Source organism: Megalobrama amblycephala, linkage group LG3 (assembly GCF_018812025.1).
Source record: "Megalobrama amblycephala isolate DHTTF-2021 linkage group LG3, ASM1881202v1, whole genome shotgun sequence".
Taxonomy (NCBI): Eukaryota; Metazoa; Chordata; class Actinopteri; order Cypriniformes; family Xenocyprididae; genus Megalobrama; species Megalobrama amblycephala.
Window position 1 is genome coordinate 28,313,756 of NC_063046.1, and position 22,543 is coordinate 28,336,298.

At 36.2% G+C, this 22,543-nt stretch overlaps 1 protein-coding gene across 5 annotated transcripts; it reads right to left on the reverse strand.

The window, feature by feature from the left end:
• Nucleotides 1-35: 35 nt before the first annotated feature.
• tbc1d14 (TBC1 domain family, member 14) lies at nt 36-21,985 on the reverse strand. 5 transcript variants are annotated; one of them, XM_048184826.1, is made up of 15 exons: nt 21,482-21,985; nt 21,079-21,202; nt 17,187-17,895; nt 14,167-14,293; nt 10,034-10,152; nt 9,638-9,720; nt 9,197-9,314; nt 8,615-8,721; nt 6,704-6,790; nt 6,148-6,242; nt 5,967-6,038; nt 5,043-5,171; nt 4,832-4,941; nt 4,476-4,734; nt 36-2,665 (listed from the first exon to the last, which is right to left on the reverse strand). In XM_048184826.1, exons 2-15 carry the CDS (start codon nt 21,134-21,136, stop codon nt 2,609-2,611), a joined length of 2,130 nt encoding a protein of 709 aa, XP_048040783.1. In that variant the 5' UTR covers nt 21,137-21,202; nt 21,482-21,985; the 3' UTR covers nt 36-2,608. The 5 variants fall into 5 exon arrangements, with proteins under 5 accessions (XP_048040783.1, XP_048040785.1, XP_048040784.1 ...); XM_048184828.1 differs by having other exon boundaries at nt 14,167-14,278; nt 21,482-21,983; XM_048184827.1 differs by lacking the exon at nt 21,482-21,985 and adding an exon at nt 21,318-21,459.
• Between the last annotated feature and the right edge of the window lie 558 nt (nt 21,986-22,543).

Below are 22,543 nucleotides of genomic sequence, written 5' to 3' on the forward strand. Positions count from 1 at the left end.
CTCAATGTGAACATTAATGAGGTGATGAGACAATGGACCATGAATATACGCAAGTTTATTTATTTCTATATCGACACAAAAACAAAGGCAACATTATATGACAAAAGGACAAACATAAGAACAAGGACATGGTCAAAGCGTGTTGTGCGAGCTGCATAAACGCATGCTCAAATAACTTCTGAAAGCTTCAAGTGTGGGGTTGCATGCACACAGTCTGCATTTCAACGCTCATACAGTGCGTATATGGAAAAATAAAAAAGCTAACATTAAACAGTTTTGACTGGACAGTTATTCATACATAGGCACAAATACACCGAACATCCTACTGCCTTCATCTTAGGTTTGGTCATATTGACCGAATCAATTCCCACACAAACAAAACACTAGCATAACAAATACAACGCACAATACATTATTGCACTTCATTATCAACATTTCCCGTGTTCCTGGATGCTCTATGCGCTTCTGAACAACATGAATCGTTTATGATGATGTGCACACGCAAGTACTCACAACATAACATGAAGTTGTTTATACACAAGTCAGCTCTGTACAATCAATAAAGATCGTAATGTGTTTTTTTTATTATTGTACATGAAGACATAAGGAGCTGAATGCACAACCGGATACACATGAAGTCTTTTGAATTCTTTTTTGAGTTATGTATATATTTTCATAAGTTACTTCAAAGTTTTGGACTTGAGACAAAAACAATGGAAAGCCACTAACATAAAGCCATCAATTTCTGGTGCTTGACCCCAGATATATAAGTTGTTTTAAATAGTTTTTTTTTTTTTAATTGTTATACATATATTCTGTTTTAAATTGAGGGCAATGAATAATCAGATGGATGATAATGCATCCAAACAGCCAACATTAACACAGAATGGATTCCTGGGTTTCTTACATGGTAATGAACAAGACACAAAACATGAATCATCAGAGAGCACAGTAAAGACGATAGTGAAAATCTATGAAAAAAAAAAGAGAAAAAAAAAAGTGCAAAGCAGCTTATTGCAGAAGTGTGGTTTAAACCACAAAAAAGTGGGAGGTTTTCCTTCGATCACAGTCATCATAAAGCAGCAAAATCTCACCACATTATCTTGATAATACCTAAACAAACTCACTACAGAGTGTGCAAGATAACACATGCCGTCCAATATTCTTTACAGTGCCTTCATAGCTTTTTACATATTGTTATGTGTACGTAAACACATGCACACAATTTTTAATGATATGAAATTAAGATCTTTTTCTCACAAAAAAAAAAAAAATTCTACTCAATTTAATAAATAAGCAGGATGTTTAACGTTATAATGTCAAACCATAACATTTCTCCATAAAATTCTCAGTGAAAAATATTCTCCAAAATGACAAACTTAAAAAAAGTGAAAAATGCTGTTATTGCTGTTACATTGTGGTCCTATAAATTAGGCCGCTTTGGTGCATGTTATTTACATGACGTATATGGCATTTGTTAAAAATCAAATTCTCACATTTTGTATAATAAATTGTGCCTGATTTTAATCTCGGCTTGCCTTAATAATTTACTGCAGTTTCTTTGTTATTAACAAAGATAATATCTCAAACAAAAATGTTAAGATGAGCTGTGTGACACAAAACCACCATCATCTCTGAACAGGTACTCGAACGTAATCTTTCATCTACTCTCTTCTTAACACTTCAACCACTATGATATCCAACTTGCACCACAATGTTAAAGCCACATTCATTATACTAAAATCCTGTTGTGTAGGCATGAACTGGAGCCAAACTTCAGAACTTCAGAAACGCTAGTATTCCAGCATGTTTGGTTTTAGACCGGCATGATATTTTCAATAAAAATAAAAAAAAGCAAGAAAAGGGAGAAAGAATCCAGTAAAAGTACTACAAACACCAAAATCTTTCAGCGTCCACACAAATCTCTGAATAAAGACATCTGTGACAGCGGACAGAAACATAGAATGCAGACACAAGGAGTAAGAGGTAGAATAAATAACAGTTCTTGATAAGAAACTTAGATTAAAAAGTGTGCAAAAAGTATTAGAAAGAGTGGTGGAATTCAACGACATTGCATCGTAGCAAACAAAATATCCTTGTGATTTGCACACTTCCAGTTTTTTTAAAAACATAAAACTCCCTTTGAGATTCCAAGATTTTGAAGGACACTCATTTGAAGCCAATATACTTCCAAACATATTAAAAACAACTTAAGCAAACAAATAAAAACAATCTCAGAAACCACAGCAAAATATATATTACTTTATTTCGCTTAAACAAAAATGCCATGTGTAAGGTGAGGGAGACAAAAGGATAAAGCCAAAGAGATAAAGTGAAGGTGAAAATAGTGGACAGAGACATGAAATAGTTTAGAGCTTCACAAACTCACATTGCCACACCTAACTGATGGAGTGTACATTCATGTGATGTGTTGCCTCCGTTCCAGCCCTGTGAGCTCAGTTTGTATGGAAGAGGACACATACAGTGGTCACTTGAGCTGATAATCTCTGATGAGGTACCAGAGGTATGGAGGAGTACCCATGCACAGTCAACATGAGTTTCTCTCTTAGTCTCTGTAAGGTGGAAGAGAAGACACGAGAATGCATCCTTAGCGTTTCAGTAGTGGACTGCCCCGGTCTTGTCCTTTCTGCAAAGCCTGAAGAACCTAGAGGTACAAAAGAGGAGAAAAAAAGACTAGTAAAGTTGCAGCAGATGAAAACAAAAAATATATTACAGAAAGTATTCAGACCCTTTAATTTTTCCACAGTTTAGCCTGGTTTCACAGACAGGGCTTAGATTAAGACAGGATTAGGCCTTAGTTCAATTAGGACATTTAAAGGTGCTAAAGAGGATGTTTTGTTTTATACATTTTTGCAATATTACTTGAAACTGTCTTTACTAACTGATAAAAGACTATTTATTAGGTGTACTGAAAGGAATAATATTAATATACATCATCTGTGCACAAGGTAGGGCCTTAAAAACATCAGCCAATCGTTTACGCAATCATCATGGCCCTCTGGCTTGTCAATCACTGCTATGACGTTCCTTGTGAGAGAAAAGCGCTAGTAACTTTCCACACTCCACAGGCGCTGCATGCAATGTTTTTGTCAGGAGACAGGAGTAACAACTGCAGATTATGAGTTACCTGCGGTGAGTCCGACATAATGAATCCACTAACACGACACAGCGAATGCCGGTGGCAAACACTCGTGTTCCAATACTCGTGCACGAGTTTTGGGAGGCGTTCCCTTGAAATGAGCTGTGAAGGAGGGGGGTTGTTCTTACGCATGTGCTCATTTCAAAAACTCACTAACAAGTCTTTGGTTCTCAGTTGACGAAAAGATCCTCTTTAGCACCTTTAAGTAGCTTGAGACAAAACAATGGTACTGACATTTGACAAATCAGCGCAAGTCACTTTCAGTAAAGACAGCTCAATCACACATTTTAGTCTGGGACTATGCTTAAGCCTTGACTGTGAAACCGGGGGTATATGTTCCAGCCCAGTGGTTTTCAATCCTGGTCCTGGGGACCCACCGCTCTGCACATTTTATATGTCTCCCTTATTTCCCACACCTGATTCAGATCATCAGCTCATTAGACGAGAGCTCCATGAACTGTACTAAGACTGTCAGATAAGAGATGCATACAAAACATGCAATTTTTTTTAAAACAAATTTGCAGAGTTGTCATAAATCTGTTTTTGATTACTCATTATGGGGTATGGAGTGTAGATTAATATTATATTTTTTTAAATGTTAAACTTTTTTTTTTTTTTTTTTGTAAAGCATTTAAACATAAGGCTGCAACCTAAAATGTGAATGAATGAATGAATGAATAAATAAATAAATAAATAAATAAATAAAAGGGCCTGAATACTTTCTGAATTCACAGTATATTCCATTCAAAAGTTTAGTGTCATTGAGATTTTTTTTCTGGGGGATACTTTTACTCAGCAAGGACACATTCAATTGATCAAAAGCCATACATAGTGTTACAAAGATGAATATTTCAAATAAAAGCTGTTATTTTGAACTTTCTATTCATCAAAGAATCCTGAAAAGGAGATATCACTGTTTCCACAAAATGATTAAGCAGCACAACATGAATTTAAAATGAATAATAAAAAGAAATGTTTCTTGAGCAGCAAATCAGCATATTAGAATGATTTCTGAAGGATCATGTGACACTGAAGACTGGAGTAATGATGCATTCTATTTAAATATATTTTAAAATGTAAAGTTATTTTAAATTGTAGTATTTTTTTCAGGATTAGTTTGATCGATTAAATGCAACCTTGGGAAGCACAAGAGATTTTTTTCAAGAACATAAAAAAAAAAAAAAAAAAAATCTTACTGACCCCAAACTTTTGAATGGTAGTACTGTGTATATCATTCTGCATAATTCAGTGTATATGTATTCATTTCAATGCATGTGATGCGTTTATGTGTGACTGTTTAGAAAAAGATGCGCACTTGTGGCCATTTCTTGTTCTTGCTGTTCATGTTGATGTTGGTTATGCTGGAGAAGATCTCCTCAGCAGAGATGTACTCCGGCAGGCGTGTCAGGAACTGAGCGATGTGGATGAAGTCCATGTGTGTGAGGATGTCCTCGTAAAGACGCAGGATACCCAGTGCAGTGCGAAAAAGAAATTCCTCACCATCACGACAGAACACGTCCCACACACGACACGCAATGTCCAGCGGGAGCGATTTACTGTACAAGGCGAAGATCCTACACAGACAAAAAGCAGACCTCTGATAAATAAATCTATACGTCTCAAGACTGAGGGGTACGTTTATGAACTGAACTTATCAAGAAAGTAACTCACCAGTCAATTAAATAAATATCAGAGGACAGGTTGTTATTTTTGAAATGTGCAAAAAGCTTTGGTAGATTTTCTTCAAAGAACACTTCAAATGCTCCAAAGTATGTCAACATCTAGTGAAGAAAAAAAACAGGAGCATGTGAAGAGTCTCGTCTAATTACGATCTTACTAATTGCACAACTTAAAAGACTTCAAGACTGCTCATGAAACTCACAAGGCTGTGGTCCACTCTGTAGAAAGCCATTTGACAAGGCTTGTTCAACAAATTGGCAAATGCAATGAAGGCATCAACAGTGTCCATGTTGAGGATCAACACTGCTGCTATAAAGGACATTCCCTGCACCTACACAAGAACACAGAAGGAGAAAAAAAGACAAACACATAACAGAGACATGTTTGAGGATTTATCTTTTAAGTCGACATGAAACAGTCTTTTCTTCGCTATTGTGATTAAAGGTTGCTGAAAGGTTATAATAAACAAGCAATGTTTATCAACTCAAAAAATAGCATCTACTCTTAACCCTAAAACAACACGCTTTGTCAGATCAGTGCCACCTTTCTATATCCAAACTAACTTTTTTTTTTTTCCTCAAAAGATTTATTAGTTATAGTGAGCTAAATTACAGTAGAAATATTATTTAAATTGTTGCATCGTAACACTGGAGGTGTTTTTGGTAGTGTGACAGAACAACAGTAAAGCTGTTCTTAATTTATCTTGTAATTTTTTAACTTCTCCTTACAACATGACCTTCACACCCAGCGTCTATGTGGAGGTATTAGTGCAAGGGCTCTTTGGTGATATATTGTGGTCTGTGAGCAGGATGTAAGAGGGCTGTGCAGCACACATTGCTGTGGTGTTCTCAAATGTGCAGCAGAATAAGGTTAGGGCCCTGCATATAATGTGAGTAAATGCTGGAACAACAGTTCTCATCATACCCCAGCAAACCAGCTGTACAACACAACATCTATGTCAGTTCCTGTTTTACTTTGTAAACATCTCTTTATATGAGTCAATACTCAAGCTAACTGAGGTTAAGATAGTCACAAAGGGGTAAACAGTGCTTGTAAACCATGCAGTGGTGCAGAGAACATTTTAAAAAATAGACATTACTTGAGTAAACAAGACGGGGGTACTTACATATCCCACATCGGGACGATAGCAAGTGTAAGCTCCCAGAATGCTGTGCAATACATCATGGTATGGGCCTCCCTGAAAGGAAACACAGAAAATAAATAAATAAATAAATAAATAAAAAAACCAATGATAACACATTTGTCAGCATAGGATATAAAACACCAAAAACAGCAATTCACCCTACCTGTTGGAATATACAGAGACTGGGAAAGGTTCTGGAAATATCTAACTTGATCAGTTCTAGACTGGCCTCTCGGTCAGCATTAGACAAGCCTGTATCTGAAAATTAAGCAATTATTAGTTACAAAAGGACATGAAAGCAAAGGAGTTTAACAGAAAGGAGATTGTGATAAAGAAGGAGAAATAAAGAAAAATAATGGAGAAAATAGCATAAAAGAAGATAATAAGGTAACACTTTAGTATGGGCAACACATAGTAGTTATTTTAGTGGTTAAGTTCAGGTATTGGGTAGGATTAAAGGATGTAGAATATGGTCACACAGAATAAGGCATTAATATGTGCTTTATAAGTACTCATAAACAGCCAATATGCAAGCTAATAAGCAACTAGTTAAAAGTGAGAAATGTTCCCCATACTAAAGTCAAGTGTTACTCTAAAGTGTTGTCAATAATAAAGAATGCTTTTTATGAGATTAGAGAAGCAATTCTGTCAAAAAGTGCGAGGAAAGAAACAAAGCTAAAATAACAGAAAACCGAAAAAGAAAAATGCATAACAATCACCTTCACTCTCTGTTTCTGCAGCAGCCGTTGGGGCTACAAAAGCATTCCACTTTTCCTTGGCTCTAGCCAAACAGATGTTGTACAGCTCTATTTAAAACACATACACATGCAGAAAAAAATAATGTGTTATTTAAATGTTAATGTAAATATGAAATCATCATTTGCTTTGTAATTAGACCCCCTAGTGATACAGTAAGGTTATTACATGTAACTTTGTGAATGAAATTTGCTCATAGAAATCTAATAGGCTTGAAGAGTGTTTCTGAATTGTGTTTGAGTGTTTATTGACTAAATATAAAAAAATAAATAAGTGCATAATCTTTAAATACAGGGAATGTATAAATAATAAGTTCTAATAATATAATTACCCAGCTTGTAAACTTGTCTGTCTCATCAAGAATAGTTTTCTATTCAACATCCTTGCACCTAAAGTTTTTTTTATTTCTACACTCATGATTACAACAGATGATTGTTGCAAAAACATTAAAACCACAACACAAATTTCAGTGTAGAGTTCTCACAGTAAACGCCCACAAAAGCATTGTTACTACTGCTTTGATTACCACATGACGTCAATGCAGCATTCAAATAAATTGTTTTGCCAATTTATGGTATAAATTATGCATGCGATATTTTTAAATAAAGTTGGAGAAAAGTTTAAAATGAAACCACAGGGCACTGCTTGTGAAATAACATTTTAAAAAAAAAACAAACAAACAAGCAAAAACAAAACAATACAAAGTAGGGCTGCATGATATTGAAGAAAATGCAATAACTCGTTAAAGAATGTGATATACGATACGTGATACGTTAATACTTAAAGTGTGTAAAATATTTAGAATTATATAAAAAAAAAAAAAAGATAAAACCAACATGCATGTTTCACATTCTTTTTGTGAGAAGCAAGCATCATTTTAACATCAGTGGGGGTTTAGGTTTTCAGGTAGGCCTATATTGGATTATTTAACAACTAGTCTCAGCCTCAGATGTCACGCCCACGGACCGTTGGCTGAAAGTCTGATGCATAAAGCACACTTATCTGGAAATACTTCAGGAGTTTCAAAGTCGTCATCTGGTTTTTTTAATTCTAGAGGAGTCCAAAAGATGTGTGTGTTGCGTTTTTTTAAAGGTCCACCTGGAAATAAATGCTGTGACGCCAAACCACCTCATAGAAGAGCACTTGTGTTTACAACTGCGACAATGAGCGCTTATCAGGATCAACAAAACACTGGATTTTCAAAATTATGTGAAGTTCGCTGTAAACTTGCACAATGTTCTTAAATGAGAGAATGATTTTTCTCTTTGTTTTTTGTTGTTTGATTAACATTAATCACACAGACAGGAAGCAGGTTTATTAGGCTTCTGTCACTTTAAAAGCTGCACGGATCCAATATACTGTTACAAGTGTGCTTGTAGAAAGAAGAAAACAAAATTCAGGATCACGCACAGTCCGAGAGGCAGCTTCCTGTGTGTGTGAGAACTTCGCTTACTGTGCCTAATAACATTAAGCATGTCACACATATGTAACAGTCATGTGTCCAGTCTATTGTCTGCTGTCTGCATCAACCTAAAATGTAGACTTTTCATAATCTTTTGAACTATTAAAATCATTCAGTTATCGTGAGCAATTGCGATACGCATATTGTGATACACACATTTGCGATATTTATATATTTTTAATACATCGTGCAGCCCTAATACAAAGCGATTTATATAATTACCCACAAAATGCAAATTAAAAAAAAAAAAAAAAAAACTTTTATATTAGCATTCTTTTTCATTCATGAATTTGGATTTAAAAATAAATATTGTCCAAAGTACTACATTGTGTTTATAGTCTTTTCCTGTATGTGCTTATATGCGCCATGGATGAGGTTTGTGTGATAAAGCATACAAAACACACATTCATACCATCTGTGATGTTCAGGTCATTTCCTATCGCTAGACTCCAGACTTTGCCCCTCACACTGGGTGGCAGACCCTGCCACCATAAATCTCTCACCCGCTTAGATGAACACCTGAAATGATGACGAGAAAGACAGAATGAAACAAGTTATTTCTGTACAGATGTTTGTGTGTATATATTGTGACTGTGTTTCTCTGAGCACATTTTTAATTCTTACATTATTTCATTTTTGGACTTATAGCCATTTTTTATGTTTTATTTATAGGGACAAAAGAGAGATGATAGGATGTAATAAGGATAAGAACAAGAGCTGAAGATGTTGCGAGCACAAATTCAAACTCGCATAGCTTGCATGAGCACCTAGGCTCAAAATATCAGAACACATTCACTAACTTCTAGTCCATGTCTCTCACTAATCTTATATTGGTCAATACATCTCTTGCCAAATATTACTATTTTTAGATTTTTTTTTTTTTTTTGGCTGCTCTTTTATCTATTAACTGTTATTTAATTATATAGAATATCAAGAAGTTACATTTGTTTGTGTGACTATATACTGTGTCAATGATTTTTGTGTGCTGACTCACGTGCTTTGCCAGTTGGGTAATATCTCCTGAGTCCAGGTAAGAGCAGCATTGCCGATGCTTTCCTCTAGTTTACACCTGTCCTCTAACTGTTTTTTCCGTTTCTGGGCCTCTTTCAGCTCTGCACAGAAACACACACAGTGTGAAAGAGAGAGAGAATGGCAGTGAAATGGAAATCTATGTCAAAAGGATTAGATTTTATCTTTTACAACAGCGCCCTCTAGAGCACACAAAACTAAACATCAACAATCAAACGGATCCAATTTTTTGCAACATCTGCCAATGATGAACTGAGAATACTTACTGGACATAAATATTTCTTACTGGCCATGAAACAGTATTTTTTAAATTATTCCTATATTTTCACTTCCAGATGTGCTGTTGCAGGCATATTAACTGCGCTCACATATACAACAACAAGCAAATGCATGAAAAGTAAGTTACCTCTCTTCTTGGCCTGAGCCACCATCTCCTCATATTCTTGTCTGTGTTTCTGGGCTTCTTCCTCAGGCTTTGCAGGAAGATTCCTAAACAATATATACAAAATAACTGTCAATACACATTTACATTACTGTAAAACTTTATATCTAAAACTCATTTATTGATCTTAATTAACCCTATGCTTTAAAACATACTAGTGTGCAACATTTGCTGTGCTCCTGTCTGTGAATGGTATAACGTTGCATGCAAGATAGTTTTTTTTCCTGTTTTTGTTTTAGGAGAGTGCTATGGTACCACATTTTTTTTTCTTTTACCCATAATACAGGAATGAGAAGTTTGAGGATAGGAGGAGATAAATATAACACATTTACAGAGACATGCACACACACAAGCACTCACGCTGGACGGTTCTCCAGTATAAGAGCTGTGGTTGAAAGTGGCTCGAAGTCCAGGTTCTTTCTTACATTCTTCTTGGGAGATGTGGAATTGCTTGTGTGTTCACTCCTTCTTTCATATTCCTGTAAAAAGGTTTTAAAATTATTAAAAAAATAAATTCTGATGAATAAGACCTGTTAACACATTTCAGTCATTAGCAGCAAAAACCCACACTGTACATATGTATATACATCTGGCATACACCAGCAATTAGTCAAAAGAATAGCACAAATTCTTGAATGTATTCTTTAAAATTGGTAAAGGCCAGTTGGATGAATCACACAAAAAAAAGTCTGGGTCACTTTTCACCCCAGTAATTATATTTTGACAATGCATGTCAATCAAGGCTATTTTGAGGTTTCTTGCATTTTTTTTTTATTATTATTTTGCAATGACATTATTTGTATGTCATTTCCACCAAATTATCATTACTGGATTATTGAGTTGTAATTCTAGATTCTCATTATTCTCAATAAAAAGTCTCTTAATTAAGTCTGCTTAATGTAACTGATTAATTTGCATAAAAGAAAAGCAATACAACAAATACTACCATGATGGATAACACGTATATATAACACGTATATATATATATATATATATATATATATATATATATATATATATATATATATATATATATATACATTGGGGTATTGGTGTTTTTGAATTATGGTAATAAGGCTTAATTGTCATAAAATTATAATTAAATAATACATTTCAAGGCTTTAGGCTTGACAACTTGATGGAACTCATGCTTAAACATGTTAGAATGTTTGCCACACAATACTTTCTTCACAACCTGCACAAATGGAAGCAAAGGTTCTCAAAACAGCAGGAACCGAGAACTGAGAACAGTAACGGTCTTAGCAGAACACAATATGTCACGATGGGCCCAAATAAAATCAGAACTTGCTACTGTTACAGTATGAGATTCCTTTACAAAGTCTCATGTCACACACTGTACACCCTGAATAAAAATCTGTGCTATCTTGCACTGCATCCATCTTTAAATTCTCTGATTTGGTCTATAATCAGTCTGATCTGTACATCCAAGCAAGATTATAATATGAATGTTTTGTTATATTTACGCATTCAGAAAGCACACACTATTGCACACTGAACTGAGTGAATATAAATATTTAATTTGCCCCCACACTGCACTCTCTCAGAGATAAAACTAGACAAAATGACCTACATTCCAACTATGAGACAAACACGTATAAGAAAATTAAAGTTAAGTAAGATTAGACAAGGAGTTAAGAGTAAATGTGGGACAGCCACCTAAAAAAAAAAAAAAAAAAAAAAAAAAAAAAAAACCACATTAAAAAAAACATAATTAAACACAAATGTGCTCACACATGAACACCCGGTACACCTGCTACGACAGAATCCCTCTCGCTCCACGTCATTTCCTCCCCACAAATTCTTGTTTTTCTCTTTCTTCTCATTCACCTCACCTTTTCTTATTTATCTGACAGAAAACAATGAGGGGAAAAAAAAAAACAAAAAAGAGTAAGACATGAACTCACCATGAACGCTGCAGTGCTGTTGAGACATTCAGAATCCAGCGTTTCAGACACCACACTCTACCATTGCTGTATTTTCACAACTATAAGCTTAAGTGCCTTGTAGACAGATAGGCAAGGCACAGCAACAGAGGAAGACCGCAAGGAATATGGGACACACCCTGAGTAACAGTTGCATGATACTACTGTGCTCCTGCTCCTCTGCTGTTATTGCTGTCTCACTCCTGCTAAGTTACTTGACACTGTTTTTCCTTGCCCTCTTTCTCTCTATAGCTCTGTCCTAACAAACATGCACCAAACTGGGAGGTCCTACATCAGAGGGATGCAGAGGATCCGATCTTGTCCCTCACTCCTGCTGTGTCCATATGTGTGTGTGTGCATGCTAATGTTACTCGTCATCATCACCGTGCTGAGAGAGGATCCATGATTTACAGACAGCCATACTAATTGATTTCAGCTATTAGGAGCACAAGGCTCTCTGCACTGCAGTTTCATGCGATCGGTGCGCTCTGGTTTCCGCTGTGCATGCCTGAGTCATGTACAAAGATGATGAATAGTCCGTTTTATGTGGCCTGTGTGTCATCAGTTCTCATGAGCTTCCACTGATGCAAATAAAATATTAAGAAACACATCCTAAACACACTGTCAGACAATCCCACAAATGTTTAGTCCGTTAAGACTTTACATCTAAAACAAGTAAGGGCAGTAGGTAGAATACTGCAATGTTTAAAGTCAAAAGCACTGATGCAGGACAGAAGAACATAATATTAAATTCATTAAATTCAACTCATCTCTTCCTACAAGCCACTGCTACAAAGCCTAAATAAAACAGCAACTCTAAACCGGTCACCCAATACCTCAATCTTCCATTACAACTGCAGAGAACAAAAAAGAAAGATAAAGGCAGGAGTTGGAGGTAGGTGAAATGTAGATGGACACAGGGAGGCTGAATCAGGGGGTTCAAATTACCTAAAGCACATTGCAGGCCTGTTGTCTCTCTGTACATAGGAAACAAAGCCCCATTCACAACAATGTCATAACAAGACTGCAATATAAAGCCATTTGATTGATTCATGCGTAATGATTAAAAAAAGAAAAATCTAAAAATAAATAAATAAACAAATCCTTAAACATATATATAAATTTTTTTTTTCTTCTCACTGTTAAAAAACTATTTTCCAGCAAAGAAAATTAAGATGACATTAAATGGAAATAGCGACCGCCTGTTCTTCATTATTGTGACATATCAGAGTGAAATGACTTCTCAAACAAGCAAAAATGTAAAGCGGGACTTGATTATTTTGTCCAACAGGAATTTATTAGATTACTGAGGTTTGCTAATTGCGATCTCATGTGAGTGACGAGTTGCTGGAGGGGAGGGATTATTGTCCCGCCCTCATGCCAATGCACACGAGAAGTGATTTTGCTGTGAGGGGGAGAGGAAGGTAAAGTTTTTGAGTAAAGACTACATTGCCACATGGATAAAAAAAAAAAAAGTGCACTGATAAAATAATTTATAATAAACATAAAATAATAAATATAATATTATAAATATTCCATAAAAAACTAAGAATGGTAAATTGTAATGAGTGAATTTTTGGTGACTAAGGAAATGATTTACATATTGATATCCCCAAAACAGCTCAACCAATGGTTGGGGAAGCATTTGGGAAACCAGTTTCATTCATTTTGCAAGTCTGTTTAAACTTTAAAGCCAAAACATGAACAATAATTAACACTGAGACATGACAAAGTATGAACACTACTCTTGACATGATTTCATATAGTTCATAAATGTGCATAAATACAACATTTAGAAACCTCCCTTTGATTTAACTTAAACATTGTTTTTGTAGCACTATATGATTTATTTGTTAAATTATTGTAAGCTATTGTAAAGAATTTATCAAGAAATTGTTAAATACCTTTCATACATTAAAAACAGAAATCCACAATTAAAATTTCTAATATTTTCCTGGGTAAAGTGGCAACTTCACATATTCTAAAGCATAGTTTGACAGTTAATAATTGCTTTATGGGACGCCTATTAATATTTTAGTGCTTATATGTGCTATTTCTTGGTTAATATCTAATTTTATATTTGCAGCAGCCATGGAACGAAAACGTTACCCTGAACATTTTTAACATCAACTCATCATCAATGTTGCTAGGATACATTTGACAAATGAAAAAAAAAAAAAAAGTGTTCTAAAATGGACTCAAAATAAATGTGAAACAAGTCTGATGTCCTCCGATTGGATGGAATCATAGTCTGAAGCTAAAAAATCTGCAGTTGCCTTCTTCAGACTGCAAATCGCAAATGCAAATGCAAAAAAAAAAAGTGTGTAGTGTATTCCATCCTTTTGATTTAACGCAGCACCTCGTAAGACTTGCTTAACACTAAGAGATACTTGCCTTGTTAAAGAGGATATATATATATATATATATATATATATATATATATATATATATATATATTTCTGCTCAATCTTACTACATACAAAAGCACTCAAAAAGCAGGTACATTGCATTTTGTCTCTTTTTTTTTAAGGTCTTGTATGTGTAACGTACCTTTTGTATTTTCCTGGCATCTTTGGTTGAAAGTTCTTTATGTGGAACTCTACCAAACAGCTTCCACCCAGGCTCTCGCTGTCCTTCCAGTGCACCTGTGTCCTTCATCCTCCTAGCAAAAAGACTCCTTACAAATATAGAAACGAAATAACAGAACTGAGTAAGAGTGCTAGTTCTACTAAAAATTAAAGTGAAGTGACTGAAAGTGATGTGACGTGTAGCTAAGTTTGGTGTCCCATACTTGTAATTTGTCTCTGCATTTCATCCATCCAAGTGCGCACACACACAGCAGTGAGTATTGAACACACACACACACACACACACTCTGTGAACACACAGCTGGAGCAGTGGGCAGCCATTTTTGTTGCGACTCTCTAACTATTAGGCTACAACTGCCCCAAATTTCACTTCTCCATTTTACGTTTATGCTCTATTTTAAGCTATATGAACTCCACAAAACAAGACTTATTTATTATTATAGCACTTTTCGTTGAATACTCAGAACAGAGGGAGAAATTTAAGAGAATACTGCACTATAATGGAGAGTGAGGCAGAAGGAAAAATATTTGAGCTGTTTTAAAATCTCTCTTGAGAGCTTCAAGATGGTGCACATCACAATGATGAAAGGGCAGGTAATTCTGAGACAAGGGCCACAAGATGAGAACGATCACCCACAGTGCAGAGTCTTGTTATGGGGACATAGAGGACAGTATTTGATCTTAGAGAGCAAGCTGAGGTCCAGTTAGTGATCAAGCTTTATTAAGTATAAAAAACCTAAGCCACTTAAGACTCTGAGAGCCCTTTACTCCACACTATTCGGTGACTTCAACACTTTTGGTCTGTGAATAATTGTGATACAAATACATGAGCTTTTCAGCAGCACTGAAATTGAGTGATATAATGGATGATGGTGATATGGAATATGGTGGGCCCAAGATATCATAAGCTGTTTTTCCACCGTCGGGCCGAACGGTTCTCATTGCAACAGTTCCATTCCGTGCCGATCCAGGCCAGCTGGTACGGTTACAGTTTCATTTTCCACTGTGGGGCTGATAACGGCCACCCTTTGGAATGTAATACAAGAGCAGTAGTCGTTGTCTTGGTAACGCAATGGTTTACTGATGAAATGAGATGTAAATAATGACCGCGTTATGGAGGATGACAAGATATTTCTTTTAATTTTATTATTAACTTGTGTTTAAGTCACTCAAATAGAGCACTTAGCCAGCCACAGAGAAACTGGTGGCCAGGCAACAGACAAGTGACCAATCTTGAGTGGCGACGTCACTACACGCATTCTAGCAGCAAGATTCATCACGGTTAGACACCCGTGCCAAGAATTCCGGGCTGAGAATGGTTTGTAATCGTGCCGTGCCGAACCAGGCTCAAGTGGAAACACAACTGGAACCGTTCCTTGCTATTCTAAGAACCGTTCAGCCTGACGGTGGAAAAGCAGCTATAGATAAACAAGCACTGGGTTGAGGCAGCAAGAGATTGTTGTTTTTGAGAGGGACAACACATTAAAAAGAAGAAAAAAAAATCAAATCACTGGTGACGATGAGAAGCACCATCATACTCTATAATTGGAAGTTCAGATAGAAAGGGAAGTTTAGACAAAATATTACTGATGAAACAAGAACTTGGCAAGTACACATAAGTACACCGAGAAAGTGTTTTTATTGCCGTTAAACTAAAAGCTAAAATACACTACAGGACTTTTGCCCAAATTTACAGTCTGAATGAGTCGACTCTAGTTGCTGAAAGTCAGAGCCGATCTGTAGAATTACATTGCCAGATTTAATAGAAAATCGTGTGGTGTATGATGGACATACATACATTGTTTAACTTCAGACTATTGTATGATTCCATCCAGTTAGAGGATATCAAACATGTTTCAAACATATTTTGAGCCAGATTTTTTTGTTGTTGTTGTTTTTGTGCAATAAGGCATATACTTCTGCACAAGTTTGTTGTATTTGGAACAACTTTAGTGTATGATGCCCAGTTTTCCCTCTATAACCATTTACAAAGTCAGCAAGTGAATGATGCCTAGTTTTAAAATCTGTTCAGATTTGAAAAGTTGTGTATTCCAGTCTTAAGGAAACACCACTTTCAGCAAATGCAGTAAAAAAAAAAAAAAAAAAAAAAAGAAAAAAAAGAAACTACTACTAGTTTTAGGATGCTAGTAGCCTGTGACAAAAAGAGTTAAGATCAGAGGTTTTCAAGGTCAAAGACAGTGGGTCTCCCTTCTAAGACAACATAAACTGCATAATGTGAACAGCACTATATGAATTACATATACACAGATTCTTAATAAAGCTATGAAAGATCAAGAGCAATGAAATATCTTTTGTTGTTTGATTAACATTAATGACAGGCCTATATGTGGCTGTTGTCACTTTAAGACCTTACGCATGGATCCAATACAATGATAATTTCGACCAAATGTTTACTTTTACTTAAGATATAACTGCCTGTGTTTTTTGTGATTACTCAGCAAGATGGGCATTTTGATGCATAAATGAGTGCTTTCGACTGATCAAGCGCAATGAGCCGTGAAAGTGAATGAATTCAGTACTCTTGCGCTTTGGATGTGCACCACAGAAAGCCGCCTGTCAGTACCGAATCTAGTTCTCTGTCGTGGATTATTGTGCTTTTAATAACTCATCATTAAGCACGCCCCGCTCTTTCTTCTCTTTCATCCACGTTTCTGTGCTTCTCTGTTGTGTTTAAGCAGCCCTGCGATGTACGGTTATATTTACATATAGATAAACTATATCGAAAAATCTTATGGATTGCCAAGAGTACTGTAAAATCCTCAAAAATATCCAAAAGTACCACAGAAAGACGCACACATGAAAAACAATATGAAATCAAAAATTGTAAATTATAAACATTATTTGAAAGACAAAATTTGGATAAACCTCAAACACAATACTACTCAAAATACTACTGAACAAAGCAGGCAGTGATTTCTTGGTCTGAGTTTAACAACATTACAAATGCAAATGCTACAATACCTGTGGAAGAAGTTGGTGAGTGGTCCCATTCTTTTGGTCCTAGCCTCATGAGGTGTGGAGACCCCCACTGGTTGCCGTTGTGGGCTGCTTAGCTTGCCGTGCAGGTCAGTAGGGGGTGAGAGTGAATTGTCAGAACGGTGCAAGACATCATCATTCTCAAATGTAACAACGGCGCTGGACTCGGATGTAACCATGAAGTCTAGGAAGTCCTCATTACTGACTGACAATGTGGCAGAAAACTCAGTACTTAAACTGGACACACTGCACACTGAAATATCATCACTGCGGTTCAATGTACCCTTGCCTGCCGCACTGGAAAGCCCACTTGCGCCGTAGAGACGGACCAAATCAAAATCACAACGGGGGAAGGTGGAAGACTTGAGTAAGGAGCCATCTGAAATATCCAAGTTTAGTGTTGCTGGATTATCATCATGTGGAGGTGGAACCACCAGCTCAGCAGTGGTGACTCGAGCATGAATGTGCTCAGGCGGGTTGATCTCGAGGGTGGGGATACCAGAGTCCTGAGAGGCCAGGCTACTGCGATCCTCATCACATGCGCCGTTAAATGGAGTAAATAATTTGCAGCTGAGGGAGCCATGTGGGGGCTGAAAGCCTGAAGACATGAAATGGTTGACATGGTTTTGGGTGAGAGGCATGGAAGCACTCTGCAAACATTGTGAAGACTTGCTGATTGATGAGACTTGGGAATCTAGAAAGGCAAATTACAAATGTTGATTAGTCCTTACAAGTAAAAAATCTAATAGCTGTAAGTCATATGGGAGTTTCTTCCCTTTTAGAAAACAATCTGACATTTTTTCTGAACCAACAGATGTAATTCCCACCACGTCCAATTACATACAGTATAGTGTTTGATAGCATTCTGTGGTGGACATGACAATGATGAAGAAAATGGCTGACTCCTTTGTCTTGATCAGGCTAATTTTTATAAAAAAGCATTTTATGCATAGGGTTATAGTTAGAGAGATAGTATTTATTGCAAAAACTATCTCTACTTTTGACTTTAGCTGTCATCATATATATTTCAGGGTCAACTGGACAGAAATAATCAATCATCGAGGAAAAAAACAAAACAAAAAAAAAACAGAAAAGGTACTGGTAATTTTCAGCCAGGAAATTTTACAGACATTTCCTTCAACCCTGAAACACAAAGTAATACAATGCATAATTCAAAATACAGGTAAAACACCACTGAAAAAATCAATCCGGAAAATTTCTGCATATTACCACTGTACATTGGACCCTATTTTTACGTACTTTTGTACTGTAGATTTTACATTGGGTGTCGGATCTGTGCTCTTAGCCCTCACTATATTCCCCACATGTCAATGGTCCAGGTAAACACACCCTAAAGAGTGATAAGACTAAATGTGCGTGGCTGGGTAAACACTTTTCTGAGTCTTCCATGAGTAAAACAACAGCAACCTTTATCTTCCTTTAGTTACAACACACCACTGACCAGCTTATAATAGAGTGACATGAAAACTGTCCAGAAGTAGAGAAAGCAACAAGAAAACACACTAAAAATGTGACCCAAAGACCTGAGGTAACATCACGTCAACACTCCCAACACTCAAACTACAAGACAGCTGTCCTCAAACGTCCTTGATAATCTACCAGACAATATCTTCCATCAAAATTGGACCGAAATAGCCCTTTGATTTAATGAGGATAGAGGATGAATGATTGAAGAGGGGAGGGCCTGAGGACAGCACAGTAGCACATAAAACAAGTGGAAAATACAGCAATATCAGCTCAGAATGACAAAAAATGTTTATATTGTGCCTAATAAGGATGCAAAATATACAATGGGAGAGGCAACGCATAATACAAGCTCTACTGGTTCTTCTTCCCTAATTGAATATGGTTCAGTGTGTGTCACATGTACAAGTGCATATAACCTACAAGCCAATTCTCTATTGTGGACAGAACATGCCTTAACAAAGCTGTGAAATCTTCAGTTGAACGTGCAATCAGTAACTGCTGCATTTGACAGGACAACAATAGATTAACTCCCCAACAATACACGCCTTAAACAATAACAGCATTTTCAACATTTCAAAGGTGACCCAGCCCACAGCATTTCTTAAATTTAAAGAATTATTTTTGGTCTTTGAGTTAAGGTTTCTTCGTTCCTACACACAGAGAAATAGCTAACTGATTTTAATTACATATTTACAAGTGAATTAGTGATTAGCTCTTTCAACCAAAATCATACAGTCCTACAGCTCATAGAGCAATGAAGTAGCTGTTAATAAAGGTGTAACAGTACATGTATTCATCCCAAAACGTACGGTATGGACATCTCAGTTTGGTTTATGCAGGTAGACGACAAATACAGTCAGTCACAGGTGATCCACACTCCAATCCAGAAGGGGGTGCGCGCGGTAATGGAAGGCTCTTTGCTAACCGCCACGACAGAAAAAAAGCACAAAAGAAGAACAGACGATATAGATATGCGTATAATCCCCATGGAAAGACATCAATAAAACAGCTTGAGAATAATATCTCACATAGCATTACATTTACCTCAGGTAAGTCATTTACTCTCCCAGCATGTTAGTTCACTAGAGAAATGAACTCAAGAGGGGAGAATTTCACTAAATATATGCACCATATTAGCTTATATATTCATTACTTTTACTTTGTTAGTAATGTCTTAATTGCTTAACATGTTTAAATAAATTTGTCATGAAAACAAGTTATGACAGTAACTGTGTAAATGATTATATTTCAAAAGTGAACTGGAGTAGAATTAGTTTATATAATTAGATTTAGAAGTTAATGCAAAACCTGCCTTATGTGCAGTTTACTTTTTTTTTTTTTTTTTTTTTTTTTGAGTGTTGATTATAATTTAAAAATACATAGCAATTGAATTTAATAGTTTGGGCTCTGTTGTTAATTGTAACCTTTAATGTTATTGTAATGAGCAAGAAAGGGCTCCCAGTATATAGTTTACAGCATTAGCTGAGATAGATTTTTTTATCCTTAAGAAAATGTTCATTATAATTGAATTTATTTAAAGAGACACAATTTGTTCAATAAACCACTGTTTAATAAAAAAAATGAAGAAAAAAGAAGCAATTTTTTGTTTAGTTTACTCCACCCTGCTGTAACGAACCCGTACCGAACCGTGACTTCAATACCGAGGTACATACCGAACTGTCATGATTGTGTACCATTACACCCTGAGCTGTAAATGCTTGCAAAGTACTTTTTGAGACAGTTGCTCTCTGATGCAATCCTTCATAAGGCAATCAGCATCCTTTAAATTTCTCAAAAGCACCAAAAACAAACTTCCTTTTTAAGGATTTGCAAATGCATGACAGATTACGTGCTTACAAAAGTCAGGCTAAAACATTTCTAGAACAATGAAAAAAACTAGTGTCCTGCTAGCTGGTTGTTGTGTTTCGTGGCTTATAACTCATAAACTAAGACTTTTTTGAAAGTCCCTATTGGAAAAACACTTCTGGAACCAAAACTGCTGAAAGTGGAAAGCAAGCAGAACAGCAGAAATACAAAATAGTCACTGCATTTAATACATTTGTGATCGTTTCAATAAATTGCTCTGAAAATCAATTTGAAACTAGTAGTCTCATTTCATTCATTCATTCATTCATTGCAAGTGCATGCTACATTTATTAATTTGACAAAACATGTTTTGATGCTTTCTATCTGATTATCCTCAGTTGAATACACATCTGAACATCAAAAATCATAATTCTGATATACTTAAACTTTTTTTTTCTCCAGTTTTGACTTGTGTCTCAAGAACCAGTGATGCACAACATAAGTGTAATAATACTGATTCTGCTACATTTTGACATCCAAGACCCTAAATCAACATAGGGCTACAAAGTTACTTTAAACTCACCATCGTTGTTCTGACAGTTTGTGTTGCTTTCATTGGACGTGTGCTCTGCTTCTGCCATGTTCCTGCTGCAGGTGGAAGGATGTGTGTGCGTCCATCACCTCACCTTCACTACAGAGTCCAGACCCTCCAACAAACAATACATTAAATACTATTATTATTACGATTATAACATCACACGGCCCGCTTTTACGAACACTTCTACATTTCATTTAGCATCTAAGCTCTAAACTTAACTCAACTTTTCTCATTGCTGGTGCATTTAACACTTCCTCGGTTCAGGAGACGTTCTATTTTTACATTACGTCAAGTGACTGACTGCAAAGAACTCAAAATGTATTCAAACTTCTGCGCGCAAGCAAGTTAACGCTAACAGCGCGATAAAAGCGAATGAAAAGTATCTTACCTGTTGTGACGCTGCCACCGCCATTTTAAAACATCCTCGCCAATATAAACGTGCCAGGAAAGCATACGAATCGATAAATTCACCTGTCCTGCGACTGAATGAGGTGCTGGTCTGCCTCAAATAAAGTAAGAAAACTTGCTATTTCCACCTGTAGCGGTAAAGTCGCGTTTCAGGCACACAAAACCCCTTTTAAAGAGAGGCAAAGCGTTTTGAAAGTGTTAGGACATAGTACCGACTCTCAGTAAATCAGGAAGTGACCTTCAGTGCCCTGTCAACACTGTACACACTGCGCGACGCGACACAACTACAACGCTCCCATCTAATACGCAGCTGCTTACAGTGTCATATAGTAATCTTCCATGATTGATTATGGTTTTGTCGCCTCGCGTGAAGTTAAAGTTTGTTTATGCGTAGATAACGGTTTATTGCTAGTTTTAATAAATCCAAGTAATAAAACCGTAGGTGGTGTTTTATCAGTATCCATTAGACAGACTGTTGCTATAGTAACTAAAACAACCCCCCAAACCTGCATCAGGCTGATTAAAGTGAACGTCCCTCATTCATCACACCATCTTTACAATGAAAACGCCTGACACTGGGTGAAAATAGTATTTCACCAGTTGTACTGTCTACATACTGTATCTAAAATACAGTTACCTCAGAAAGAATTAACAGTATATTAGGAGCCCCTGTTTGTGTGTAAATGCCATATATATGTGTAGTGTGTGCTGTTTTTTTCATTTCACCACTACCAGGTGACAAAGTATTAATGCATTTGGACACGCAAATATTTGTAGCTGGATTTTATTGTGGCTGGTACAGTGTGAGCGTACACTAAAACCAGGGCTGTACATAGTGCGACAGTGGTGAAGCCAGACATTTTAAAGTGAGTGGACCATTACAGACCAAAGACCATTTACAGCCAAAACAGGCAATTTACTAAGGAAATATATGTTTTAAAGCTTTATCAAGGTTGAGCAAAAAAAACCTAGGACTAGTTCGCAAAAGTTTTTTTTTTCTTCTTCTTTTTTCTAAAAATCCAAAAATACCCGAAAATTCTAA

Coding starts and splice junctions, on each gene's coding strand:
- tbc1d14 (XM_048184826.1), bottom strand. CDS start 21,136: ATGGCAGAAGCAGAGCACACGTCCAATGAAAGCAACACAAACTGTCAG. Junction 8,722..9,196: donor TTACCCAACTGGCAAAGCAC/GTGAGTCAGCAC, acceptor TCATCATTTCAG/GTGTTCATCTAAGCGGGTGA. Junction 4,735..4,831: donor GATATTTATTTAATTGACTG/GTGAGTTACTTT, acceptor TTGTCTGTGTAG/GATCTTCGCCTTGTACAGTA.